The sequence below is a fragment of the Pleurodeles waltl genome, chromosome 4_2, assembly GCF_031143425.1.
Source record: "Pleurodeles waltl isolate 20211129_DDA chromosome 4_2, aPleWal1.hap1.20221129, whole genome shotgun sequence".
Taxonomy (NCBI): Eukaryota; Metazoa; Chordata; class Amphibia; order Caudata; family Salamandridae; genus Pleurodeles; species Pleurodeles waltl.
This window is the reverse complement of record NC_090443.1, coordinates 408,705,064-408,729,089: the sequence shown is the minus strand read 5'-3', so window position 1 is coordinate 408,729,089 and position 24,026 is coordinate 408,705,064. Positions and strand designations below refer to the sequence as shown.

The 24,026-nt window shown below is 47.2% G+C and overlaps 1 protein-coding gene across 8 annotated transcripts in view; it reads left to right on the top strand.

Moving 5' to 3' along the window:
- The window catches only part of RABGAP1L (RAB GTPase activating protein 1 like), a 1,234,468-nt gene that overhangs the window by 1,155,989 nt on the left and 54,453 nt on the right, over positions 1-24,026 (top strand). For all 8 annotated transcript variants that reach the window (XM_069231590.1, XM_069231591.1, XM_069231592.1 and 5 more), the window contains one exon: positions 9,644-9,754. In XM_069231590.1, coding sequence (XP_069087691.1) covers positions 9,644-9,754 — 111 coding nt within the window. The remainder of the gene's footprint in view (positions 1-9,643; positions 9,755-24,026) is intronic.

Below are 24,026 nucleotides of genomic sequence, written 5' to 3'. Positions count from 1 at the left end.
GCGATGGCAGGCTCCCTTTTCCAGCTTGTGATCTTGTGCCAGGAACGGAGTCCGTCCATTTGCAGTTGGTCCTCCAACATTCCGGGTAGAGTCACACTGCCAAGATGATGCTGTGGCGCATTAAATGCTTTTGGATGGCTCTCGTCTGTTCTGGGTTTCGATGCGAGAGGGATACTGCACTACCAGCCACGCGAGCTTTTGCTTGTCTGTGTGTCTGTCCATCCTAAGTCGTAGGTCTTCCTGTGAGGCTTCAGTTTGCGCTTTTCACGATGCTGGCTTCATCAGCCTGCCAGAAATGCTTTGCAGTGAAATGTCTGGCTCATTCGCACCACTCTCTGCACCCTAACCCACAGCTGTACACACGCATCTCACCCCATCTAGGCCGCCTTACATCTAGCCCCTTTTAAAGAATGAACTCTCCAGAAGGCGCTCAGAAAATCGATGTGAATGGGAGTGCTTTGAAACCTCCTAAAGGGGATGAAGTGCTATAAATTCTATAATACAATACCACTCCTAGCACAAGCTAAGCCTTATCCGCACCACTGTGACCATTTTATCATTTTCCATACAATTCCCTGCACACCCTCATTCTTACCGCTCTCTGCACATTTTCACATGCACCAGTCCTGCTGCATTTACACCACTCCCTGCGCACCCTAGCTCTCAACAACAAATTCTGAAGGGAGGGGCGCATGAGGTCTTCCTCCTTCTGCTTGCGGTATTTCCTGTGTTTGCTGTGTGCGTCTGCCAGCTTAAAATATAGAACTACCTGTGATCTCCCTTTCCAACAGGCTGTAAATGCACTGCTGAAAGCGTCCAGCCTTGGTAAGAGATACAGCTATCGTCTGGCCTTATGGGTCGTGTGGTTTTTGGACATTGGGTTGTTTGGGGTTCGACACTTAAGCTTTGCAAGTAAAGAAAGCCATTTTGAAGTGAAAAGTCAAATGAATGACACTGGGCATGAGTTGCCGGCTGCGAGTGGCTTCCCTCCTCCATGAGGTAATATTGGGCAATATTGTTTTACATCAGGTCATGGGTCTGGTGAGGGGGGCATTGTTGTACAGACGTTCATGGGTGCAGCAGAGTTATAAATCAGAGTGAACAGGGGGTCCGTACCTTTCCTGTAACATCCTAAAATCAAGTATTGGCTAAGCCAAGAGGTTTGAATGTGGCTTGCTGGTCTTTATTTTTACAAATGTGTACAATATGCAAAAACATCTGGCAAAGATATAACAAATATGAATATGAAGGAGTAACCTAGCAGGTGTGACTCACCAGCCCTGTCACTGAAGTGCACTTTTTTAAAGCACATTTACACATGTGATCAGGGAAATCCCATTAGTTATAGTGCAAGAGAGCTAATGGGTGTCACAGGCTGATCCAGTCCCCCCAAGCTATGGTGGATGGAAGCCAAATATAAATGGCACCTAATAGGCAAGTTGAAGAAGAAAGCTAACCAAAAGCCCCTGTATGTAGGTGTGTATGTATACATTTTTCTGAACTTTTGGGAAAATATAAGGTTAACGCGACAGCTAAAGCTTGCTGTAGGCCAGGCCTATTATTCCCTGTACATACAATGGTAGTGTTACAATCGAATAGTCTCGGTTGTGGAATTGGTTGTGTAGTGTATTCTGCTAATCCTGATTGTGACACTGACATTTAGCTTGGGAGTTGTGCAGATCCTAATCTCCATAGTGTGTTTTTTTAAAGCAGGGCAACTAACGAACCCTTTTGGAGCCTATCGACCTCCAAAATTGTTCCTTAATCTACTTGTATAAAAAATCGTTCTGGTATCAATAAAAGTACATGCACAACATACTATTCACAGCAACTTTCTTCACTTTTCCCTAGTGCCCTCTCCTGCCCCTTTGTCGCCAATGCATAGCAGTGTTTTGCCATTTTAAAACTGAGATCTCGGTCTCTGCTGTCCCTTAACACTCGTTGCTAACAACACCAGAGGGCTGCTCGCGTCGTGTGTCTCTAGCTTCCGAGGTGTTCTCAGATATCTGGCGAAGTCACCTTATAAGTGTTAAAACTACTTGGGAGGGTGAGGGGGGTGGCGGCGGCGGTGGTCAGTGTGTTTTTATATCTTTTTTATTTATTCCTACCTCCTTCACAGAAACTAAAAACACTCACCTACGTTACACACTCTCAACGTGGCATCCTTGAAACACCCAAGGGATACTTTGGTACCATCACTAACACAGCGCTGTGCTGTTAGCAGCAACTCCTAAGGGCGGCGAACCGTAGACCCAGGGTTTGAGGCTGCATCACACTGCTCTGCACAGTAGTAGCTGTGGCGGGAGGAGGGAACAACAGAGGAAGGAAACCGTCGCTGTGAATGACTGCTGTGCATGTGTTGTGTTGGATCATTTCTGTAGCCATTCATAACCCATTGTGGGGCACACAAGCACATTATCAGACTGGCTGCGTGCAACACCAGAGGGCCACGTGTCTTTGATAGGGTGTTGAATTTGCAGCAATCCCATGTGGGAATCATTTTGGTGTCGCCCATTAGTGACCAGAGAGGTGCTCTTTATTTTCCGTGAGGCAGCGTGGGAGAGGTGCATGCATTATAACTGTAATTAGCTGGTGGTTATAATTTGCTCTTCAGGTCACATGTTATGTTTCTTAGTTTCCCTAATGCCTTCAGTTTCCATGTGTTGATAGTCAAGTGCTTAATTTGTGGAGGTGGTGCGCACCAGCACTCTTTTTCCAGGACTTATTTTTCATCATCAGACTTATACTCAGACCAAAAGAGAGAGAGAAAGAAAACGAAGAGAGGAGAAGGAAGAGAAAAAAACAGTGACAAAACAGGTAAAGCAGGGAAGAAACAAAACCTACAAAAGTGAGATTGAGACAAGAAGTGTAGGGTGGTGAAAAAAAGACAAATGAGGCTGAATCAAGATTAGGTGGCTTCTGTACTCGCAGTAGCATAGAAACTTTGTCATGGGCCCTGGTGCACCCAAGTAAAATGGCCTCTTAGGCTGCTGTTCAAGTAGGGAAATGCGGCATTTATCAGGGTTCAACGGGCTCCTTGGGGTTTTGGTTCCCAGCGCCACTGCAGCTGCTGCACAGATGGTAGCTATGCCCCAGGGCATTAACCAGACCTGGTGTTCAGCAGAATCGGACGTGACCTTCTAAGAAAGACTGAGCTACTGAACTTGTATTATCCTGATTATTTGTTTATTATTATTACCGTTACTACTACCGCCATTACTACTTCAAATTAAGCAAAGGATATTAGTACCTTCTATGATTAAGGTGGCCCATTGACCAGTTATGAAGGCTGAATAGATCCACAAGGGATCTTAAGATGCCCGGCTTTTTTGTTGTTTTTTGTTGTTTTTTTTTTTTTAACGCATGCATTTTGCTTTCTTTTGTGGGGGTAACAATCTGAAAATCAGCAGTTGTGTAGTCTGTGAGCTGCTTTCGGATCGGCTGAGTCTATGGCGTGGATTGTACAAGAGATCCCGCAACTAGGGGTTATTAACCCTTAATAGTGAAACCGAATTTGCAGCTTTGTTGTGATGTTTAAAAACAGTGAGGACTTCTGCCTGGGTAAAAAAATCCTCCTCATACTTCCATGAACGTAATTTAGGGGTCGCCAGGGTTCGCCCCTGGGTTGCTCCTTGCGACCCCTGGTACTGCTTTTGTGACCCCTGGCCTCGGAGCTGGCAACGTCAGTGCCAAGGAAACAAGGGTAACTCGTCTTTAGGGTGATGTTTGTTTGGGGCTCCACTTTCCGTGCTTTCTGTCATTTTTATTCACTAATGCTAATATATTCTTTAATATCGGGTAATAAAAAATGGAGTTCAAAAAGCTGGAAAATTACCCTATCTGGCATCTGCAGTAAGTAAAAAATGCTTTCAAATGTATGTTGTGCTCATGCTTGCGGGTGAGAGTGTGTATATGCGAGAGCGAGTGTGTGTAAGGGTGAATGTGTGTGGGCGAAAGCAAAGGTCAAGTGGCGTGTGATGTCACTTGTGCTGTCCCTGGTATTTTGATGAATTGACATCCATGTATACTCCCTTGCTTATTTTTATGATATTTTCTGCATCTTGGTAGGCAGCCCAATAAGAGAGAAGCAGCACCCACCGGAAGCTTTCAGCGCAAACAGTGTTAGGAAACAGTTCCAAGGTGTGTGTTTCACCCCTGCACAGAAGTCAGTGAAAGGTTTCAAAACAGGCTCAGTGTTAATGAAAACAACACGCAAGGAACGTGTCACTTCTAATTACTTTGTCTACTGTTGCTGTAATTTTCACCTCGGACATTGCACAGTTCCTCGCGTTGTAATTGCATATTTCGCAAGCAAAGGCCCCGCCACCACCACCCACACACTGCTGTTCCAGAAGGAACATACTTTGCTGCTCTTCTGCAAGAGCTCCCCCAACCTGCTAGGAAGACTCAGAAGAACTTCTTCTAACTCGTGCTATTCTATAGTGGAACTCTACGGAAAAAGGGAACAAACACCATTTTGTAGGGCAACAGACCTACAACCCTGCTTCCAGCTCTCTGTAGCAGTTTGGCAGATGGGGTGAGTTGATCGGACTAGATGTTGCCAGTCACCCAACATGTGCACCCCAGAAGCACGTAAAGCAAAAGATCCATCCACCCAGTTCACTCTCCGTTGCGTGGCCTGCTCGATACCGCCAGTGCTTGTCATTAATCTAACCATAACCATAAACTTATCTCTGTCCTAAACCCAACATGTAGGGCTAACCTAAACTTGCTTTAAGCCTAGCCACAGCCCTAGCACGAAGTCTAAACCTAAGACTACCAGTTGCCCTGGACCTCACACTAAGCCTAACCCTAAACCTTGCCCTAAGCCTAGCCATTGCTCTGACACTAGGCCTGATTGTAAACCTAAGACTGGCAGACCTCACCTAATCTAAACCCTATCTTAACCCTAACCCGGTCAATGCCAATGTAAAGTTCATGTACAGTATGTGAATGTAGTATTATCGTGCGTAGCAGTATTTGTTGATGTAAAGGCTTCTGAGTGTTCATCATCATAGTGAATTTGATGTAGTGGGTGATGCACCTGCTGTGTTGTTGCTTTTTGAGTCTTGTGAACATTGCATTCCAGTGGTTATTGGTGCCTTTCATTACTGGGTCTGGCTAGAGCACCAATTGCACTCCTGATGATGCTAGGTCACAGATACACAGGTTGTGAGTGCAGAGGTTCTGGTGGACAGGTCACAAGTGCACTGTGCCTAAGCGTTGGGGCATTTCCCAGGCATCAGCTACGCTGATGTGAGGTTTAGGGTGGGGAGACCAGGCCCAAAGTGCACTTGGAGTAGGCCTCTGGGGGCGCACTGGGGACATCAGATGGGCTGTGTGAGGCTCAGGTGGCCACTCTAGGCTTTAGGTACACTAGATGTAAGCCCCTGGGTGGTACTGCTGGCCTCAGGCTCACTGGATGAGCTTCGGTACTGGGAAACCTTCCAGATGCACTTTTTGTTTGTGCTTGCAGATAAAGGGTGGGGACGAGGCCACAGGTAAATCACATAAGAGTCCGGGGATGGGCTGGCTGCACACAGGAGGTGGGAGTGGTGTACAGAGCTGTTTTTGAAGTACTCTGAGACCTACACAATGTGCCTCTGTTGCACAACTGAGGCTTAGTCAAACACCAGGGTTGGGTATTTCACAAAGATTCTTCTCGGCTATTAACAAAGCTGCATATGAAGAAACTCAGAACAGCAGCATACAGCAAGGCACGCAACAACACCGGCCCTTTGAAGAAGACCACGCACAACAGTGGTCTAGGCACTTTACAGGCACACTTTTGAACAGGCATCAGACCCAGCACAAGAGCTGCCACTGAACAGAGCTTTGGGCCAGGCCGTGGAAGACCACTCTCTGTACCAGGCATCGGAGCCAGTATTGACCCATACAGTGACTGCAACACAATCACCTTCCATGGTGACATTTTCTGGATGGTGCCACCCAGTTTTGCAGCTTGACTGAAGGAGTAAAGAGGAGGTACGCTTGTGTCTCGTTTCTGAGAATTTAAAACATTTGGATAAGCTCATATATTACATACTTCTGTACTGTTGTTTTCATTTTATGTGGAGGTGCAGGAATGTTCACATTGTAGTAATAGGAAGGGCTAACCGCACTTCCAGATCCATTATTAGACTGCTTAAGATATTAAGGACCTGATTTAGAGTTTGGCTGACGGGTACTCCATCATAAATGTGGCAGATATCCCGTCTGCCTTATTACAAGCACATCATGCCCTCGTGCACTTGTAATTAGGTGGACAGGGCAGCCATCACGTGTGAGACAGGGGGACCTGTTGGCAAACTCTAAAGCAGTCCCTAAATCTTTTAAGCTGGTATCTGGATGGTGAGGAGGTTGGTTGACCGATTCACCTCTGGTCACTATTGAAGAATGGGCTGAGGAGCTAGCCATAGGAATACTAAATCCGTCATCGCTAGGTGGATGTTTATAAGGAGATTGCCACCTGGATACTGGGTGGATTTGGACCGAGCCTTTAACCTTCAGCCCCTGGTGTGCTGAGGGGAGTGGCTCAGAGTTGCTAAGCCTGTCACTTGGACTGAAAATGTACACAGGGTTATAGACCCTGTCACCAGTGTGGCTGGGTTTGGGACTGGTATGTAGAACCTTTCGCTTTACGTTGACAGTGTGCTTCAGGGACTGGCGCTGCGATGTCAGGCCTGTCACTTCTTGAACTGGATTGACTCTGGATTGGCACCGGGTACAGATCCTTTCACCAGCTGGCCTAAATTGGCTCATGCGAGTTTCATTGCCTGTCACTTATTGAACTAGGTGAACAGATTCAGTTCAAATTTTTGTTGTCCATACGTGTTACATATAAGAAGCATGGATAGCATATAAAGTGGATGGAACGTTTGAGTGTGCATGGCACGCAGCCCAGACTCCCTCTCGCTACTGGAGGTGACCTTCGGAGTCGCAATGTAATATTGGTGGCGTGGGATGGGCCGGAGCAATTTAAATTGTGTCCACAAAGTTTACAAACGTAGCACTACGCAAAGACTGCAGGACTTTTATTGCAGAAGCATTTTTTTTGCGAGCGAATTCTCCCACACAGACATTATTTGCTAAGATTTATTTTGCCACAGATTCTATTTTTAGATTTATTGTTCACGTTTTACTTTTTAATTTGCAACCTTTGCAAAGTCAAAGCAGTCAAGTTGTGGTGGGGGGACTTTGGAAAACAAAGTTTGGAGAGGAAACCTTTCAACTTTTATCACCGGGGTGAGCCTCTTTCCAGCTGTTTGACAACCAAGCTCTTACAAGACACTGTATTGCATGGGAGGGCTGAACCAATCAGAGGGCTAGTAGATGCGCATTTACTCCACAATAAGCTTCTTGGACTGAAAGATTATTTTGATGGAGAGAGTCCCACCAACCTTTGGGATCCAGGTATGCCCAGTGCGCTGCCCTTTGAAAGGAGACATTGTAAAACATCCCATGCCCCTCGGTGGCAATGAAGTTACCCTGGGTCCTCCTCTACATGATTTTTACCTCCAGGGAGCAGAGAGACATTGTTGAGCACCTTGTATCAGATCCCAACTCTCAAGTGCGGTGAGGAAAGTGCCTCTGTCATTCAGTTAACTCACTGACATAGTTTGGGGGTCAGCAGGCAGTCCTAAACACTTCAGACCTCATGCACTGCTCCTTCTCTATTGCACGCCAAAGTAAAAGATGTGCAGGAGGTCCAACTCACCATTTCACGCTCCATCTTTCATCTCTGGTGCCCCTGGCAGCAGTTTAAGCTGGCACGGGGCTATGACACTGTTGCACTCCGTCTAGTCCCTCAGAAAACGATGTACAAACTCAAATTTGACCCTGTTAGAAATGTTAAAATGTATGGTGTGAGTGCCACGTGAACTTTGGCCCTACCCGAGACCAGTCACTGATGCACAGCTGGTTGTCAAGTAAATAGTTGTGACGTCAGTAGAATGAAGCCCCATAGAAACGGTGAAACCTCATAGCAACAGCAGGGCCGAGACAGACAGTGGACCACGGGAGACGGTTGTGAAGCCACGGCGAAACAGTAAGCACCCCCATTTCAACAATTTTGTGCACTTGTCGAAAGTGAGTGCGTATACTAGCTCCTGCACCCCCTGACTAACAAAGGATGTATACAGAATTATAGGCAACACTCCCCCCCCCCCCCCCCCCCCCCAATACTTCTCAACCTCGTTTGCTACCTACTACTACCTCCAGAAGTTGAATAGGTTATTGATAAGCCTAATACCCCAGAACAGGGGACCATAAAATGGCTGCACTCCTGCAGGAAGTGGGGCCTGCAGAGATTACTGTCCTAGCCTGCTTGTTATGATTTTGTGGATGGTGTTGATTTTGAGGTTATTTTATAGTTCACTAGTGTTTTGTTTGAAAGTACACGCTAGACATTGACTTCCGAGGGCTTGATAAAATACTTCGTAACAGAGGGGTCGTCGGTCTCTTTGTAAACAAACACCACCCCCGCCACGAACAAAGCCCTCAAGTAAAAAAGATGCATTTTTGTAACTTTTTGTTTTTAGCTCAGTCCTTCTGAAGAGAGTGGGATTTGATTGACTTCAAAGTGTCCGAATACATTTAATTTTGTTTCCACTGTTGTTGCCGCCTTCTATTACTTTCCGCCCCTGCTTGTGAAGTTACATTTTAGTGTAACCTGGTCCGTAATGGCTGAACCCCTCGTTGGTGTTAAGCGGACTGCGTGTGGAATAACTGCTGTGCTATCACCCTATGTGACGTGACAACGCAGCATTCTAGTGCCGACGCCGCACACAAAAGCCAACTGCGAAGGAACCGTTCGAGCTACTGTTTGAAAAGGGACTTGACTTGTTTGAAAAAGCTCTCCGATCCTTCCGTTAGGTTTGGCATATATTGCGAGATGTCTCTTGTGCTGGAAGAAGAGGTCTTTGAAAGGCAGAGCCGTGAAACCCCTTCTGTAACCAGCGTATGGCCAGTCTGTATGACCCTATAAAGTGTGGGTTTCGGATTATGAAGTTTGCTTTTGACTTGATTTTTTTTTAAGACAAGTTTGTTATTGTGAAGAGGCGTGCTGTTAGTTAACTACTTTGCCGCTTGACCTGTAAATTGTTGTGAATAGTGAAATTGGTGTGCCTTGGGGTGCTAGGCAGCTGGGCCACCAATGCGAGTATTTCTTCTTTGACACATCTTTATATGTTGCACCTTCCACCAATATAACGAGTCTACCTTCCTGCTGAGCTCATTGAGGAAGCTTTCCTTGAAAGACTAGTAAAGCGGCCATTTTGTTTACCTGTAACAGGGCCATCGTCATCACTCAAAGGTAACATATAAGCTGCATATATGTTAATAACTAGTAGGTTGAGACATTCGCTCATTGCTCTTACCGATGAGGAGTATAGCACCCGTTTTGAATATATGTATCCAGACAACTCCTTTCTTGAGTGTATACAATTGCAGCCATTTTCAGTAGCTGCAGTCCAAGCCAGCCCTTGATCCTTGCCTTTCCTTGTAAGCTGCTGGTGTGCTATATGTATGCTGCTCTGATTGAGACGTTTTGCTTTCTTTGTTTGCTTTGCCCACTGTATGTCAATCCCTCTTCAATGCTTGCGGTGATTAACACACATTCATGGTCTGCATATCTCTTCTATAGAGGGAAAACCGGCGACTGCAGGAGGCCAGCATGCGGCTCGAGCAGGAGAACGACGACCTGGCTCACGAGCTGGTCACCAGCAAAATCGCTCTGCGCAATGACTTGGACCAGGTAAGAAACCTGCAGTCTCCATGGGGCCTGTGGGGAGGGCGTTAGGGGTGGGGACTAGGTGGAAGAGTTGAAGGGCATTTGAATATGCAGAAACCTAATCTAAAAAGCATCAATACATAAATGAAATTGAGGTTCCACACTCACTGAAGCGTACCTCCATGAGGCGCAATAAGGTAAGTGTTTATTTGTTATGTGGGTGGTCGCCGTGCTGAAATAAAGTGGAATTCTGTTAGATTCGGAATCCAACAGCTACTCTTGATCCAGATCTCAGCCGGGCACAGTGAATCGTCCAGTCCTTGTCCCAGTAGGGTCTGCTGAAACCAAGTAAACTAGTAGTTGTCGAGTACACATTCACTGTGTGTGTCACCATAGCCTGCGGGTGGGATGTACATCCAAATGCCTTCATTAGCAAACCGTCACTTACTGTATGCAAGGTGTGGTGTGGCTGGGAGCAGTTGAAGCTCATACCAAGCATAACTAGAGCCTAATGCCTTGCTCATCAGGGTAACCAAGCTATGCTAACATGTCACATCACAAGTTGCTAAAAAAGAAACTGAGATCTGAAAGGTTGTTCTTTTTTTCAAACTTACTTCAGGCAAGTGTGTTTGTAGGCCTGCACATGCTCTGACAATATCAGGTACATTTAGCTATGTTTCTGAGTACACGCGTAAATAAAGCACACTATGCAAACTGCATTTTTGGCACATAGTAATATGTGTATAGTATTATCCAACATAACCCATTTTCTTAACCTTTGTATAGCAGATGATTGAGTTAAAAGCTGCAGAGATTGAATGAAATGTGCCTTTCACATTGCATGAAGCTGTTTGAGGTGGCCACACTAGTCCTTGTGCTATTTTATTACACTTTGACCTTGTGACTAGGCCAAAATATATTTTAATTACATCAGAGAAATGCCTAAATTTTTTGTTGAGTGAAATTCATGAATTTTCTCGAAACTACACATTGTCATTTTTTTTTTTTTTGTTTAAACCTACGCATGCACCCCTTTTAAAAAAATATTTTTTACGAGATACCAGTGGAAGACTAGTTTGAGCGGAAAACCTCCCACCAGGAGACATTTTGTACTCAAACCACTCTACTGCTGATATCACACAAGACTTGTCAACAAGAAGTGAGTGGTAGAGTAAAAAAAAAAAAAGTGACAAAAGATACAGCCAAATCACATTTTGCTACAAAGCGTGATTTCACCCAATTTTAACAGAACTTCATTAGATTTCATATGAAGAAATATTCAATTTCATCCAACTTTACTTGAGACCTGTAGGCAGAGCGATTTCTGCAACAAGATCATTAACCCACCAAGCAATCACAAAACCAAAATCAGTTACAGGTTATGATCTAAAGCAGGCATATTAGTTCTCAGTGCTACTTCATGATGCTTCAAACCTGAGACCAGAAATGGCATGCATTTCTCTCCAGTAGATGCATTAATTATCAGAGTTAACACTATTATACGATGAAACCTGTTGGCTACATATGAATCTCTGCAGCATGTGCCTTAACTTCATTGTTTTCCCTGGGCAATTTCTGTAGGTCCTCAGCACTGGAAATGAAAAAAAAATGGGGGTTGAGACAGGTTCCTAATACTACCACTATTTCCCATTATGACGGTTGGCATGTAGGGCAGCAACTAAGGACCTCCACCTCATTTTGTCTTGAGCACATTTCTGTACGGTGCCCTGGCTATAGTACAAGGCTTTCATATCTGTTTCCCCAGTTCGCCTCCAGGTGTCCTTTGACCTCATCTGAGATGTTACCTAAGTCAGCTTTCCTGTGTCATACATAGTCAGTAATTCTTGAATCCAATTCTGGTCTTGCATTTGGCACTTGGAACTTCTGTCATTCTGTCAGTAGTTTCTTTGTGGCTTTGACTACTGTCAATCATGCACGTCTCCTTCAATGACTCTGGAAGTCCCTTGTGCCTAGATGCTTTAGTGGTTCTTGTTGTTGTTTCTGGAGCAAATGCTTCTTTAATGGGACATGGTTGTTACGCCTTGTGCCTAACCCCCCAACCTGGAGAACCCGTGTATCATATTTCATCTGGTCTCTGCCCTTTGACCTATCCAGGTTGGGTGACTCTGCCAGGAGACTAAGCTCCCACCAGCATAATTTTCTAGGTCACTGAGACCTCAAGCAGCTCGACCAGTTCAAGGTGGCAGTCCTTTGAGGGCAGGTGCCTAATGGGCTCTCTTGTGTTCCTCACTCCCCCACATAGAAAATCTGTAGAGTAATACCTTAGTGTCCGGTTTGGAGGTGGGCCCTGGTTGACCAGGGAGAGATGAGAGGTACGAGGAGGAGAAGAATCAGCAGGGTGACTAGGACCACTTGAAGGATCAGGACCACAGTGAGGGTCAGGGAACCAGGAGTAGCAGCATCAGGAGAAGCAAGACCAGAGTGAGCGATTACCAAAATAAAGCACAGGCTGACTATCATTGGCTCTGCTTCACATTCCCCCTCCTCCTAGAATGACTCTGCCCTTAATGACTTCCATCCCTTTCTGCTACACCCAATTTCAGTGGTCACACATTAAACATTTCCACTTCAGCACTTGTTGGTCCCCGATTAAAACAAATGAATTTAAACATGTTTCATTTTAATTTTTTGTGATGCCTTCAAGACAGGATGGGTTAAACAGTACAGCTTGTTTATTTTGGAATGATACAGTGCTCGTATACTGAACACCACGTTGTACCTGCGTATGGTACAGCTTTCCAGTATCATGTTAAAATATCCAACTTCTGAGTATTTTAAGTAATGTAGCGGGTTGTTTGAACTAGATTTTTTTTTCACCTATGATACCTTGGAGATTTTGCGATTTTTATTTGTGGACTCCTTAAGACAGATCACCCCTTACCTCTCCTGTTTACGGGTTTCGTCTTTTCATCCTTTGCAGTCTTTGTCATGTTCTAAATGCTTCTATTGTATACTTACATGACTAATTAAACAAATATGTTCACGACAAAGAAGGAATCATTCATGGTAATATAACCGATTTGTGTCAGCGAGAGTCAATTGCTTATTACATGCCTGCTCTAGTTGGATGACATTTTCAATTACTTTTGACCCATCTGAGGTTATTTCAGAAATCCCAGCATGGGAGGAGTAGCTAGGATTTGTGATTGTGAACAGCTGATCTCATTCACAGACCTTAAAGGATTATGTGTTGTATATTAGGACCCAATATATTATGTATAGGAGTGGTCTTGTTCGAACACATGTACCTCTTTGGGTATTTTGAGTTGTTGGTGAGTGCGAGCAATTCAGTATTTGCAGGGTTCAGCTTAGATAGGTACATGACACCAATTTCTGGATTAGCTATAGGCAGGTTTTGAGTCACTGAATGTTGTTGGTAAAGGCGTTTTTGAGATAGTTGAGTGTTAGCGTACAGATGGTTCATCATGGTGGTGATGAGTACAGATTAATGATATTCCTTGTAGAGTTTGAAGATAATGGGGGAGAAGATGCAATCCTTGACCACTTTGCAGGAAATGGGGTATTTTGGAGTGGTCGAGCAGGATCAGAAGGTAGCAGCCATTTCTTCTGTGGATGAGATCAGCGACTACTCGAAGAGTTGTTGTCTGTGTCCTCTACCATGGTCTGAGGCCATATTGGTAGTTCTAGCACAAAATAACAAAAAACATAATACTAGTGCTAAGTGGCAAGAATTTTGTCACATTCACCTTTAAGAACTTGTAAAATATTGCACTTTATTCAATTGTTTTTTTTTGGTGTGCCACTTGCTAACATTGTGTCTGATGGATACATCCAACTGTAGATTCATCACCTTGTGAATACCCACAGCTTCCAAACTGGATTCATTGCTTTTTCTCCAATTTGCTCCTGCTCGCCAGCAGGAAGCACCTTGCAGCTCTGCATCAACTCTGTCCTGCCCCTAAAGTGAGCCAGAGCTATATATAAGCATCACCCAATGCCCTGACATCAGTTCCTTAAGTTCCATGCCTTTTGATGCGGATCCGGAGCTTGCCTTCTAAACTTAGAGCCGTGCAAAGACCCTACACACCAGAGAAATTTACTTTGTCTCTGACAAACTTTTCTTGTCAAACCACTTTTTCCAGTGTACAAGAGCAATGTTCCCATCAAAAACGATCAGATTGATACTTTTTTTTTTAACCAAAGCAGATGTCTGTGACAGATTCCCTGAGGTATGTCTCTGGTGTGTAGGGTCTTTGCACGGCTCCGAGTCTTGTGGACTGCACCTAGATGAGCCCCAAGGCAAACTGGGACCATAAAGTCAAGCTCTACTTCACCAAGCATTATCGAAAGGCTCATAAGGACTGCTCCCTGTCCAATTTGTGGGCACAAATTAATCCCCAGTCACAAGGTCCTTCCTATAAAAGATCTTTGCACTCTAGATCTTCAGGTAAGTCCAAGTGGAAGAAAAAGCATAAGATAAAGTGTATTTTGTCCAGGTCCTGCCATCCTCAACTAGAGAAGTCATGGGAGCGTGAAGGTACCTGTCGGTCTTAGTCCCTCTCTCTTACCGAGGAAACGTTTCCACAACATATTCCAATGCACCCGAGTTTGCAGGTTCAACAGCAATGCTGCAATAAACAGAGGCTTTCAAGTAGACCATGTTGCATATTTTCATCACCCTTCTGTTTCCCCCTGGTGCACCTTTGGGACCCAAGAATCTGAGGGAGTTTTCAGTTTGATGATTTGTTATAAATGCCTGCTATGCCTCTTAACCCCACTGTGGGGTGCACTCAGACTCTGGTGCCGACACCAAACACGGCTTTGACTCCAGTAATAGTCAGAGTCGTCAGTACCACCCACACCGCCCGAATAGGACCCAGTAGTTGTGTCTGATTAAGATGAATCCAACACAACCTCAGCTGAAGTCTCGTCCTTCTCAACCTTTGACGCACCTGGTCCAGCACCATTCTGACTCTGATAGGACCCTGTCTTTGCCCAGGATTCAGCCACAAGTACTTCAGGTCCTCGTTCCTTCAGATTCTGAACATAGTCATCAGGGTTTAGATGAAAATAATGAAGATGACAGAGATGATGCATCATTTTACCATAGTAATGACAATCTTTATATGTACTTACAGTAAGTCAGTGGTCTTGACACTTCCCTAACACTGGGTTGATTTCCCCACAATCGTTCCACAGAATAATCAGCCTCTTTTGTGGTCACACAGAGTACTGCCAAAGTTGTAAATCTACAACCCCCTTCCATTGAAGTTAAAACCAATGTCTTACAACCTTAGAAAGCTTCCATAGAACCGCCTCTTCCACTTGATGAAGCCTTAAGAGAGACATTGATGGGCACTTTGGTGAAACTTTGTTCTTGCCTGTGAGGATTTAGGTGTATTATATGGTATAGCTGTTGGGCCTTACCATGGAAGACACTCACAAAAACTGTCTTTGGTCTGGTCAAACTTATTTGTACAACCTTCAGCTCATCCTTGGGTAGATGTAGCTTCAACCAACAAGGCTTAACAAAGGAACTTAGTGTAAACGGTTTAACAGCACCAAACAACGGAATAAGAAAGTCGCACAACACAAAAGAAATCCAACACAAGTTTATAAACATAGAGTATATTTTTATGAATCTTTAGATACCTTGAGGAGCAAAATCCACCACAGGGTTCCGGAGGTACAGATTTTAGAAAATATTATCTGATAAAGACTTCTGGCTGCAGATTCCTTACCTTTGAATTCCCTGGCATCAGCTTCGAATCCGCAATCTTTTTGCTGAGCAATACCCTGCGCGCGCCGTCAGGTGGTGTCATTTGGATCCGCATGCATCGTCTGTCTCCGCGGGGCTTCGTCAGCATGATTGGAGCCGTCTGTGATGTCACGGTCACCTATAAAGGCACCACCCTGGCGCACCTACATCCGTTCTTTTTCCTTCCGCGCCGGTTTAGCGTAGATCCATGATGGAGCTACCCTTTGCCTTTTTGGCAAGCCTTTTTTCGACCTTTTGTTGAAGAATTTTTTTGTCTGTGCGAGGAAGATGTCATCTAGGAAGACGGTGTTCAAGCCGTGTGGCACCTGTCATCGCGCCGTGTTGGTGATGAACTCACACCATGTATGTCTCTGGTGCCTTGACAGGGACCACGACTCGAAGTCGTGCTCAGACTTCTGGGCCATTGCCCGAAGGCTTTAAGAGAGCGGTCTCTAAAGCTCATGGCGGCCTGGCAGTAGACTTCCGTCTGCGCGACTCCTCGGAGGTCACAGTCCCGCTCAAGGAGGATGTCGCAGTACCGCTCCAGGAGCCCCAAATCCTCCTCTTCTCACTCGAGGTCCTTGGGGAAGAGGCACAAGAAGAAGTCCAAGCTGACTTCGACTTTGCCATGCCCGTCGGCTGACGAGGTGTCTCGGTAATGTCAGCATTCCAAGCACGGTCCCGCAGAGCCGTTGCCAGGGTTGACTTCGCGTCTCCCCCCTTATCCAGGAGCCGGAGCAACCTCCGGTCAAGTAAAGGACTTTTAGGAAGCCATGTGCCTCGTTTTGAGCAGGCTGCCCCCGCAGGTGGGTATTCGGTCCCGTGGAGTCAGCAGTGGCCCCATCGGGTTCGACGCTGGCAGCTTCAACCTTGGCACCGTTGAGGACCCCAGGATTCGTTATCGGATCCGGACTGGCGGTTCCTCACAGTCAGCCTCCTCCGGCGCCAGGGCCAACATCAACGCTACCCCCACCACCAGCACCCACCGTCGGTGGAAGCCCTATCCTCATTCCTGATGAGCTGGAATTATGTTGTACGGTGCCGATTCCGACTTTGACGGCGCCGACTAGGCCCAGATCAGTGCCTGAGGCTTATTTTGATCAGCCAGGCACAGGTGAGGAGTGGGAGGGCTCTGAGGACCCATTAAAATCTGGATTAGAGGTGCAGGACTGGTATGAGGATCTAGGGGAAGCCAGTGAACTGGATACTTCTCCAGATGCTGGTATGCTCTCGTCTCATTCTGCGGTGGAGGAGGAGGGGGCATCATATGCCATGGTGATGCGTAGAGCAGCTGAGGTCCTGGACCTTGAGTTGCCTAAGGTGCCGGTCAGGCCTAACATCCTGACAGAGGTGCTTCAGCCGGGAGTTGCTACATTGGAGCTGATGTTACACTTTAATGAGACACTTACTGATGTAATGCTGGGGATGTGGTCCAAACCCGGCACAGGGCTTCCTGTGAATCAGACAATTGGTCGCCACCATCGACCAGCTCCTTCAGACCCAACACCCCACCCCGGAGAGCTTGGTGGTCTAAGCCGCCACATCCGGTGGTGCCTTCCCTTCCGCCTCCCTGGATAGGGAATCCAAGAGGCTGGACCAACTTGGGAAGAAGACGTTTTCTTCCTCCAGCCTGGCATTGAGGTCTGTAAACACCTCATGCCTATTGGGCCGTTTTTCCCATACTTTATGGTATATGGTGGCACAGGTGCTGCCCCAGGTCCCGGAGGGCCTACGGGACACTCACCCAAGCTGTCAAGGATGGGAGAGATGCAGCCAAGTTTACCGTTCGGTGTGGCTTGGACACAACCGACTCGCTGGGCAGCACGATTTCTTCAACAGATGCCCTTCGTCGCCACACCTGGCTGCCTACCATTGGCTTTTCGGGGGATGCCCAGGCAAATCTGAGGGGCATGTCCTTCGATGGCTCATGCCTTTTTGGTGAGAACCCAGACTCTATGCTTGAGCAGTTCAAGGACTATCGAGCCACGGCCAGATCTTGGGCCTCTCTGCACCCATTTGCCAGCAGTCTGCCTATTGCCCCTTTCGAGGCTTCAGGAGGTGCAGGGTACCACGCCAACCACAAGTAAGCTTCCGTCCCCCAGCTTCACAGCATCCAGTGCAACAATGAGGATGTGGTACCTTCAGACCCAGAGGGTCTAGCTAGAGGTCAGCCACCACCCAGCCCCCCTCTTACGCAACGCCCAAGCCCTCCTAGTATGGTTCTGCAAGACCATGCTCATCCATTTGGAGGGAGGATTCAATTTCATCTCCCTCCCTGGCAGTCCATAACATCGGACAAATGGGTCTTGCAGATCATGCAGAAGGGTTAATCCCTCCCCTTTCAGTCTTTCCCTCCCTCCATTGAAAGAACGGCTGATGGAGGATCATTTAATCTTGCTCTGCGAGGAAGTTACGGCTCTCTTGGCCAAGGAAGCCATAGAAAGGGTCCCGATGTCAGTGGTTGTTATTCCCACTACTTTCTGATTCCAAAAAAGAACAAAGGTCTTCACCCTGTCTTGTATTTAAGGGACGTCAATCTCTTCCTCAAAAAGGAGAAATTCAAGATGCTCTCTCTAGCTCAGGTCTTGTCTGCCCTAGACCAAGGAAACTGGATGGTAGCGTTTGACTTGCAGGATGCGTATTTTCACATTCCCATCCTGCCCGCCCACAGGTGTTACTTATGGTTCAAGGTGGGCCATGAGCACTTATGAGCACTTTCAGTTTACCTTGCTCCCTCCTGGTCTCACCAGTGCCCTTCAGGTGTTCACCAGGGTGATGGCAATGGTAGCAGCTCATCTGCGCAGGCTGGGGATTTCAGTCTTCCCCTACCTCGACGATTGGCTGTTGAAGGCTCCTATGCCCCAGGCTCTCATCACCCACCTTCAGACTACGGCAGACCTCCAGCATTCGTTGAGGTTCACTATAAATGTGCCAAAGTCTCACCTGACCCCCTCTCAGAAGCCCCCCTTCATCAGAGCTTTTCTGGATACAGTGCAGTTTCGGGTTTATCCTCCCGGGCAGCGAGTCCAGGATATTCAGGTTATGATACCGATGTTTCGGCCTCTTTCCTGGATTTCAGTGAGACAGACTCAGAGGCTGTTGGGACTCCTGGCTTCCTGTATCCTGCTAGTCAAGAATGCCAGATGGCATATGAGGGCTCTGCAGTGGGACCTGAAGTTCCAGTGGGCACAGCATCAGAGAAATCTTACTAACACGGTTCTGATCTCAGAGGGAACTGCAAAAGACCTGCAGTGGTGGTTAGTGAACTGCAGTTGGGTCAAAGGCAGACTCCTCTTCCTTCCCCAACCAGATCTCACAGTGGTGACAGATGCGTCACTTCTGGGCTGGGGTGGCCATTTGGGAGAGGTGGAGATCAGGGGCCTCTGGTCTCCGGTGAAATCCAGATTCCATATCAACTTATTGGCGCTCCGGGCGATCCGACTGGCATTAAAAGCATTTTTTCCTGTTATGAAAGGGAAGATAGTGCAGGTGTTCAGGGACTACACCACTGCAATTTGGTATTGCAACAAGCAGGGCGGTGTGGACCTTTGTCAAGAGGCTCTTCATCTCTGGACATGGCTGGAACAGCAGGGCATAACCCTGTTGCTTCAACACCTGGCAGGTTTTCTGAATGCCAGGGAGGACAAATTCAGCTGTCTATGCCTAGCGGATCATGGGTGGTATCTCTATCCGGAGGTCGCGCAAGGACTCTTTCAGCAGTGGGGAGAGCCTTCGTTAGATTTGTTTGCCTCCACAGAGAATGCGCAATGTCCGCAGTATTGCCCGTTGGGGTTTCCAAAGCAGCAATCGATCTACGCTTTTTGTCACAAGTGGAGTTCAGGTCTCCTGTACTCTTTTCCGCCCATACCACTCCGGCCCAGAGTTCTCAAGAAGATCAAGAACGACCGGGCCCAAGTCATCCTAGTGGCTCCGAGTAGGGCACGGAAAGTCTGGTATCCCGAGCTTCTCGAAATGAGCATCAATCATCCTATCAGGCTGCCCCTTCGGGGGGATCTTCTGTCGCACCAGCAGCTGAGGGTTCTCCCGAACCTGTCAACTCTGAGCCTTCATGTGTGGAGATTGAGCAGCGGCAGATGATGGCTTTTGACCTTCCTCCTGAAGTCTGTAAAGTTATTTTGGTAGCCAGGCGTCCCTCCAATAAAACCGTATACGCCTGCTGTTGAAAATGCTTTGTATATTATTGTACAGAAAGGTCTATAGACCCTCTTTCTGCTTCTCTTTCTGATATTCTTCTCTTCATTCTTTCCCTAGCCCAGAAGGGTTCTGCCTTGGGGACTCTCAAGGGCTATCTTTCTGCCTTATCGGCATTTCTTCGGCTGCCTGATTAGCCTTCTCTGTTTAAATCCCCCTTTGTAGATAGATTCCTCAAATGGCTTGTACATGTGTTTGCCCCTACTCCCTTTGTTATGCCCCAATGGGACTTAAATCTGGTCCTCACGTTTCTGATGTGTGCTCCCTTCGAGCAATATAACCGCTATTGACGATAATAGAGTGGTCCTAATGCTGGGGATGCATGATGAAAAGATGTTTAAGGATGCTCCGGTTGAGGTGCTGTCAATGGGTGTGCCTTTGTGGGGATTCCTCGGTCCACATGTGATGTAGGGTGGCTTTAGCCACGGAAGTCGGGGTCCCACAAAGGACTCTTCAGGATAGTAACTGGCCAGCCAGTGCTGGGCTATCGATCTCCTTGCACCGTGGTTGGGGTGAAATCCTTGGGTGATGGATAATATCCCTCATGAGCCTCCAATCCTGACCCTGGTGACACTTCAGGGTCAGGCAAACTCGGGAGCAACATTTGGCCATCAAGAATTTGTCTCTTAGGGTGCTCAGTGGCTGGTAGCAACAAAACTTGTGGGGTGTTTACCAACTTCCCGGTTTAACCTTCAGCTCTTGTGTCCCTGGAGGTGGTTCTAGAGGATCAGCCTACTGATCCTCAGAATCACTGCTTTCATCTCAGGGCTGGAATTCAACTTTACCTTGAGCCAGGAACCACAGACACAGTCCAAATCTTACTAGCCCAAACTGTAACAGGTGCAGGCTTTCCAAGGTACAGCCTCCCTTTATGCAGTTTCAAGGGCAGCAGGGGTAGTCCTCCTCCTGTCCTTTCTCCAGATCCATCGTGATCTGACTTGCAGAGGGACAATTTTATCCCATGAAAGTGCCCTGAGGAACCATGTGGAAACTAGCCAATGGGCTACCAAGTCCCCTACCTTCTTGTGATGAATTTCCTGCCATGTGTGGCACCTGGCAATCCCTGAGTGCACTATTCTAGCCGCACGCCCTAACCCCTTCTTGGTTGTCAGGAGATTGTTAGCCCACCCTGGCAGTGTGGCTACCTGGGGGCTACACGCCTACAGTAAAACTGGTTTGGGAATGGGTTTTCCCTCTCTGTCCCGGTCTTCAACTTGTCTACATGGACAGAAGGCACCCTGCTCAGAAGTATTATCAGCATTTGCCCTTCAAAGCCGGCTTCCCCTCTGTGAAGCTCTTCTTTTGGTCTAATGCCCTGAGTGGCTTTCCTGAGAGAGGAGGTAATACTTCACCCTGCTGCAGCTGCCTTTGTTCCTACACCTGGGAGTCATTCACACATCTCGACAGGCAGGCAGAAAGTTGTCTGTGAGCCAGAGCCTGTAAGGCCACTGGACCAGCTCGGGCACAGAGTGGCAACTTTCTAGAAGTTGCAGAACTTTATTTGTGACATTAAATTCGACCTTGGCATTAGGTCGGCTTATTGCCACAATTAATACCCAATTAGGTAGTCCAATTCAGACGTTAGCCAGGCTGGGGTGCCAGCCTGTGACCCTGTGTTAGCCAATGAGGCTACTAACTTTTCCCCAGCAAAACAGTTTGAGGGGTTTTGCTGTTAAACATACATGAAAATGTACATCCTGCTTAACAATATATAGCTCCCTGCCTTAGGGCTCCATAGGCCGCCTTAGGGGAGGCTTACATAAAGGGTTAAGGGAAGGTTTCTCTTTGCTTTTAGTTTAAATGGCAAAGTCGAACTAGCGGTGTAAACACTGCTCTACAAGTCTGCAGTGGGAGGCTGGGAGCCACTTTTTCCTTTGTCGCATTCAGGGTGGGTAGACACTCTGCCTTACATGCCTTGGGTACCATATTCTACGGACTTACAAGTAAGTTAGCACTTTCTTATTGGGTATAGCCAGTTTGGCATACACTTTGTAATGGGTTAGAACACTGTCACTGAGGTCTGGTTAGCATGCCTCAGTGCACTCTCTAAGTCGAAAAACCAGAAGCATCAGGCCAAAAATGTGGGGGTGAATATGCAGTAAGAGGCATTTTATACAATGCATGCCTGTCAATAGGCTCAGAAAGGTGGCTTGAAGACCTAGACCTGCCCCAAAGGACTCCGCTTTCTTCACGCAACACCCTACACCCGAAAGGTTATTGGTCCAGGCTTCCACAGGTAGACTGTACCTTAATACCATCTCCCAAAAGAAAATTGAAATGTGTGGAGGCATATCTCTCCTTTGGTTCCGTGAATGCCAGGTGCCTCTTTGGGAGAAGTAGTATAAGCATCGTGGAATGTGGTTAGCAAGATCTTGTGACAGTCTTGGACGAATATCGCAACAGTCTTGCACAAATCATATTGGATGGTCAAGATTCAGCACAGTAATCCACCTGCTCTGAGCTAGACACTACTGACTGGTTGGGAGGGCAGTTGGTACAAGCGAGTTCTTCTGCGCCACTACTGACTGGTTGGGTAGGGCATTTGGTACCAGCGAGTTTTTTCTGCGCCACACTGAGATCCGTGGGATTTTTGGGTGACTTCCTAGTATCACTGATGGATATGACTTTTGACTGCACCTTTCTCTTCAGAGACAAAGCAGACTTGCACTGGAGCACTTCAAAGAAAGTAGGCCAGCAGGGCGCTCACTTGGCTCTTCTGCATTCTCGAGGCAGTACGCACAGCAGTTTCATCCTTTTCAAGGCTTTGGTAAGGGCTTGATTCAGAGATAATGCCAAAGCCTGCTTCTACTGCCTCAGGACCCTGTCTGTGGCTACAGTCTTTTCGAGGCCGGGGTTAGGGGTACAGGGGAAAAGGGCAGGGCACTAGACTGCAGTGTACTGCTAAGTCTTCAACGATCCACAGCCCTCCAGCTTCCAAGTGGCTTTAGTTTGCCCTCTGCTGCACTTGGTCACCCTGTTGGGGGCAGGATAAGGTATTACCTTCAAGGGTTGGCAATGCATTACATCTAACAGATGGGTGCTCCAAATAATACAGCAAGAATATGCCCTTCCACTCCTCTCTGAACCGCTGCATATGCCACCTACATCAGAGTGGCTGTCAGATACCCATTTTCCCATTTTATGACAAGAGAGCCAGGCTTTCTCTCTAGCAGACCTTACAGCCCTAAGGCAGGGTGCTCTATACCACATGTGAGGGCATATGCCCTTACAGTGTCTAAGTCCATTCGTAGACATTGTAAGTACAGTGTGGCCATATTAAGTACGTGGGCTGGTAGTCGGTCATTACAAACTCCACAGCTCCATGATGGCTTCACTGAAGACTGGGAAGTTTGGTATCCAACTTCTCAACTAAATAACCCCACACTCATGCCAGTGTTGGATTTATTGAAAAATGCACACAGAGGGCATCTTAGAGATGCCTCCTGTATTTCACCCAGCCCTTTCTTGTAAGGCTGACTGGTCTCTGCCAGCCTGTCACTAACTGACAAGTTTCTGACCCCATAGGGTGAGATCGTTAGTGCTGTTTGGGGTCAAGAACAAAGCTTGCTTTGGGTTGAGGTGCTTCATACCTCCCCCTGCAGGAACTGCAACACTTGGCGGTGAGCCTCAAAGGCTCCTACCTCGTGTTACACTGCCCCAGGGCACTCCAGCTAGTGGAAGATGGGGTGACCCCTCCTGACCAACACATCGACATCTGCAGCCTAAATCCAGAGGAACCCTCTGACCCAGAGTGGCTCCGGTGAAGATTTCATGACTCCTAAAGGTACCCCTGCACCCGCAGCCCTCTGACCTTGGGGAACCCAATCGATGGTCCAGCAACTTCCAGTGGGCTCTCTTTTTACTTGATCAGCATTTGGTTTTCTTCAGTCGACTCCCTAGACAAGGCATGCAGCATATTTGTGACCCCTGGGATTCTCTCATTGAAAAGCATTGGGCGCCTGATGCTGTGTTTGCACTCTGCATCTGGCCGCCCTTGTGCTGCTGAGGGTGTGTGTTTGGTGCTGACCTGTGAACCCCTCCCTCCCCACCCCAAGTGCTGATCTAACCCCCTAGGTCTGTGCCCTGAAGTCGCGGGTACTCACCTGCAAGCAGTTTCTTTCTGAGCGCCCCATGTCTCCATAGGATTCCTTTGGGTGCCCGACACCAACTTTGACCTCTGCACCAGGCCGGCCCGGTGTTGCTGATGGTGCACTCTTGGTGTCCTCCTAAACTTTGCCCTGTGGGCACCTTAACCCCCTAAGACTGGGATTATACGTTGAGTACTTAACTGCAAATTGTGTTGTTACTTTTCCTTCCCTAGGACTGCATTGCTTTATATGAGAG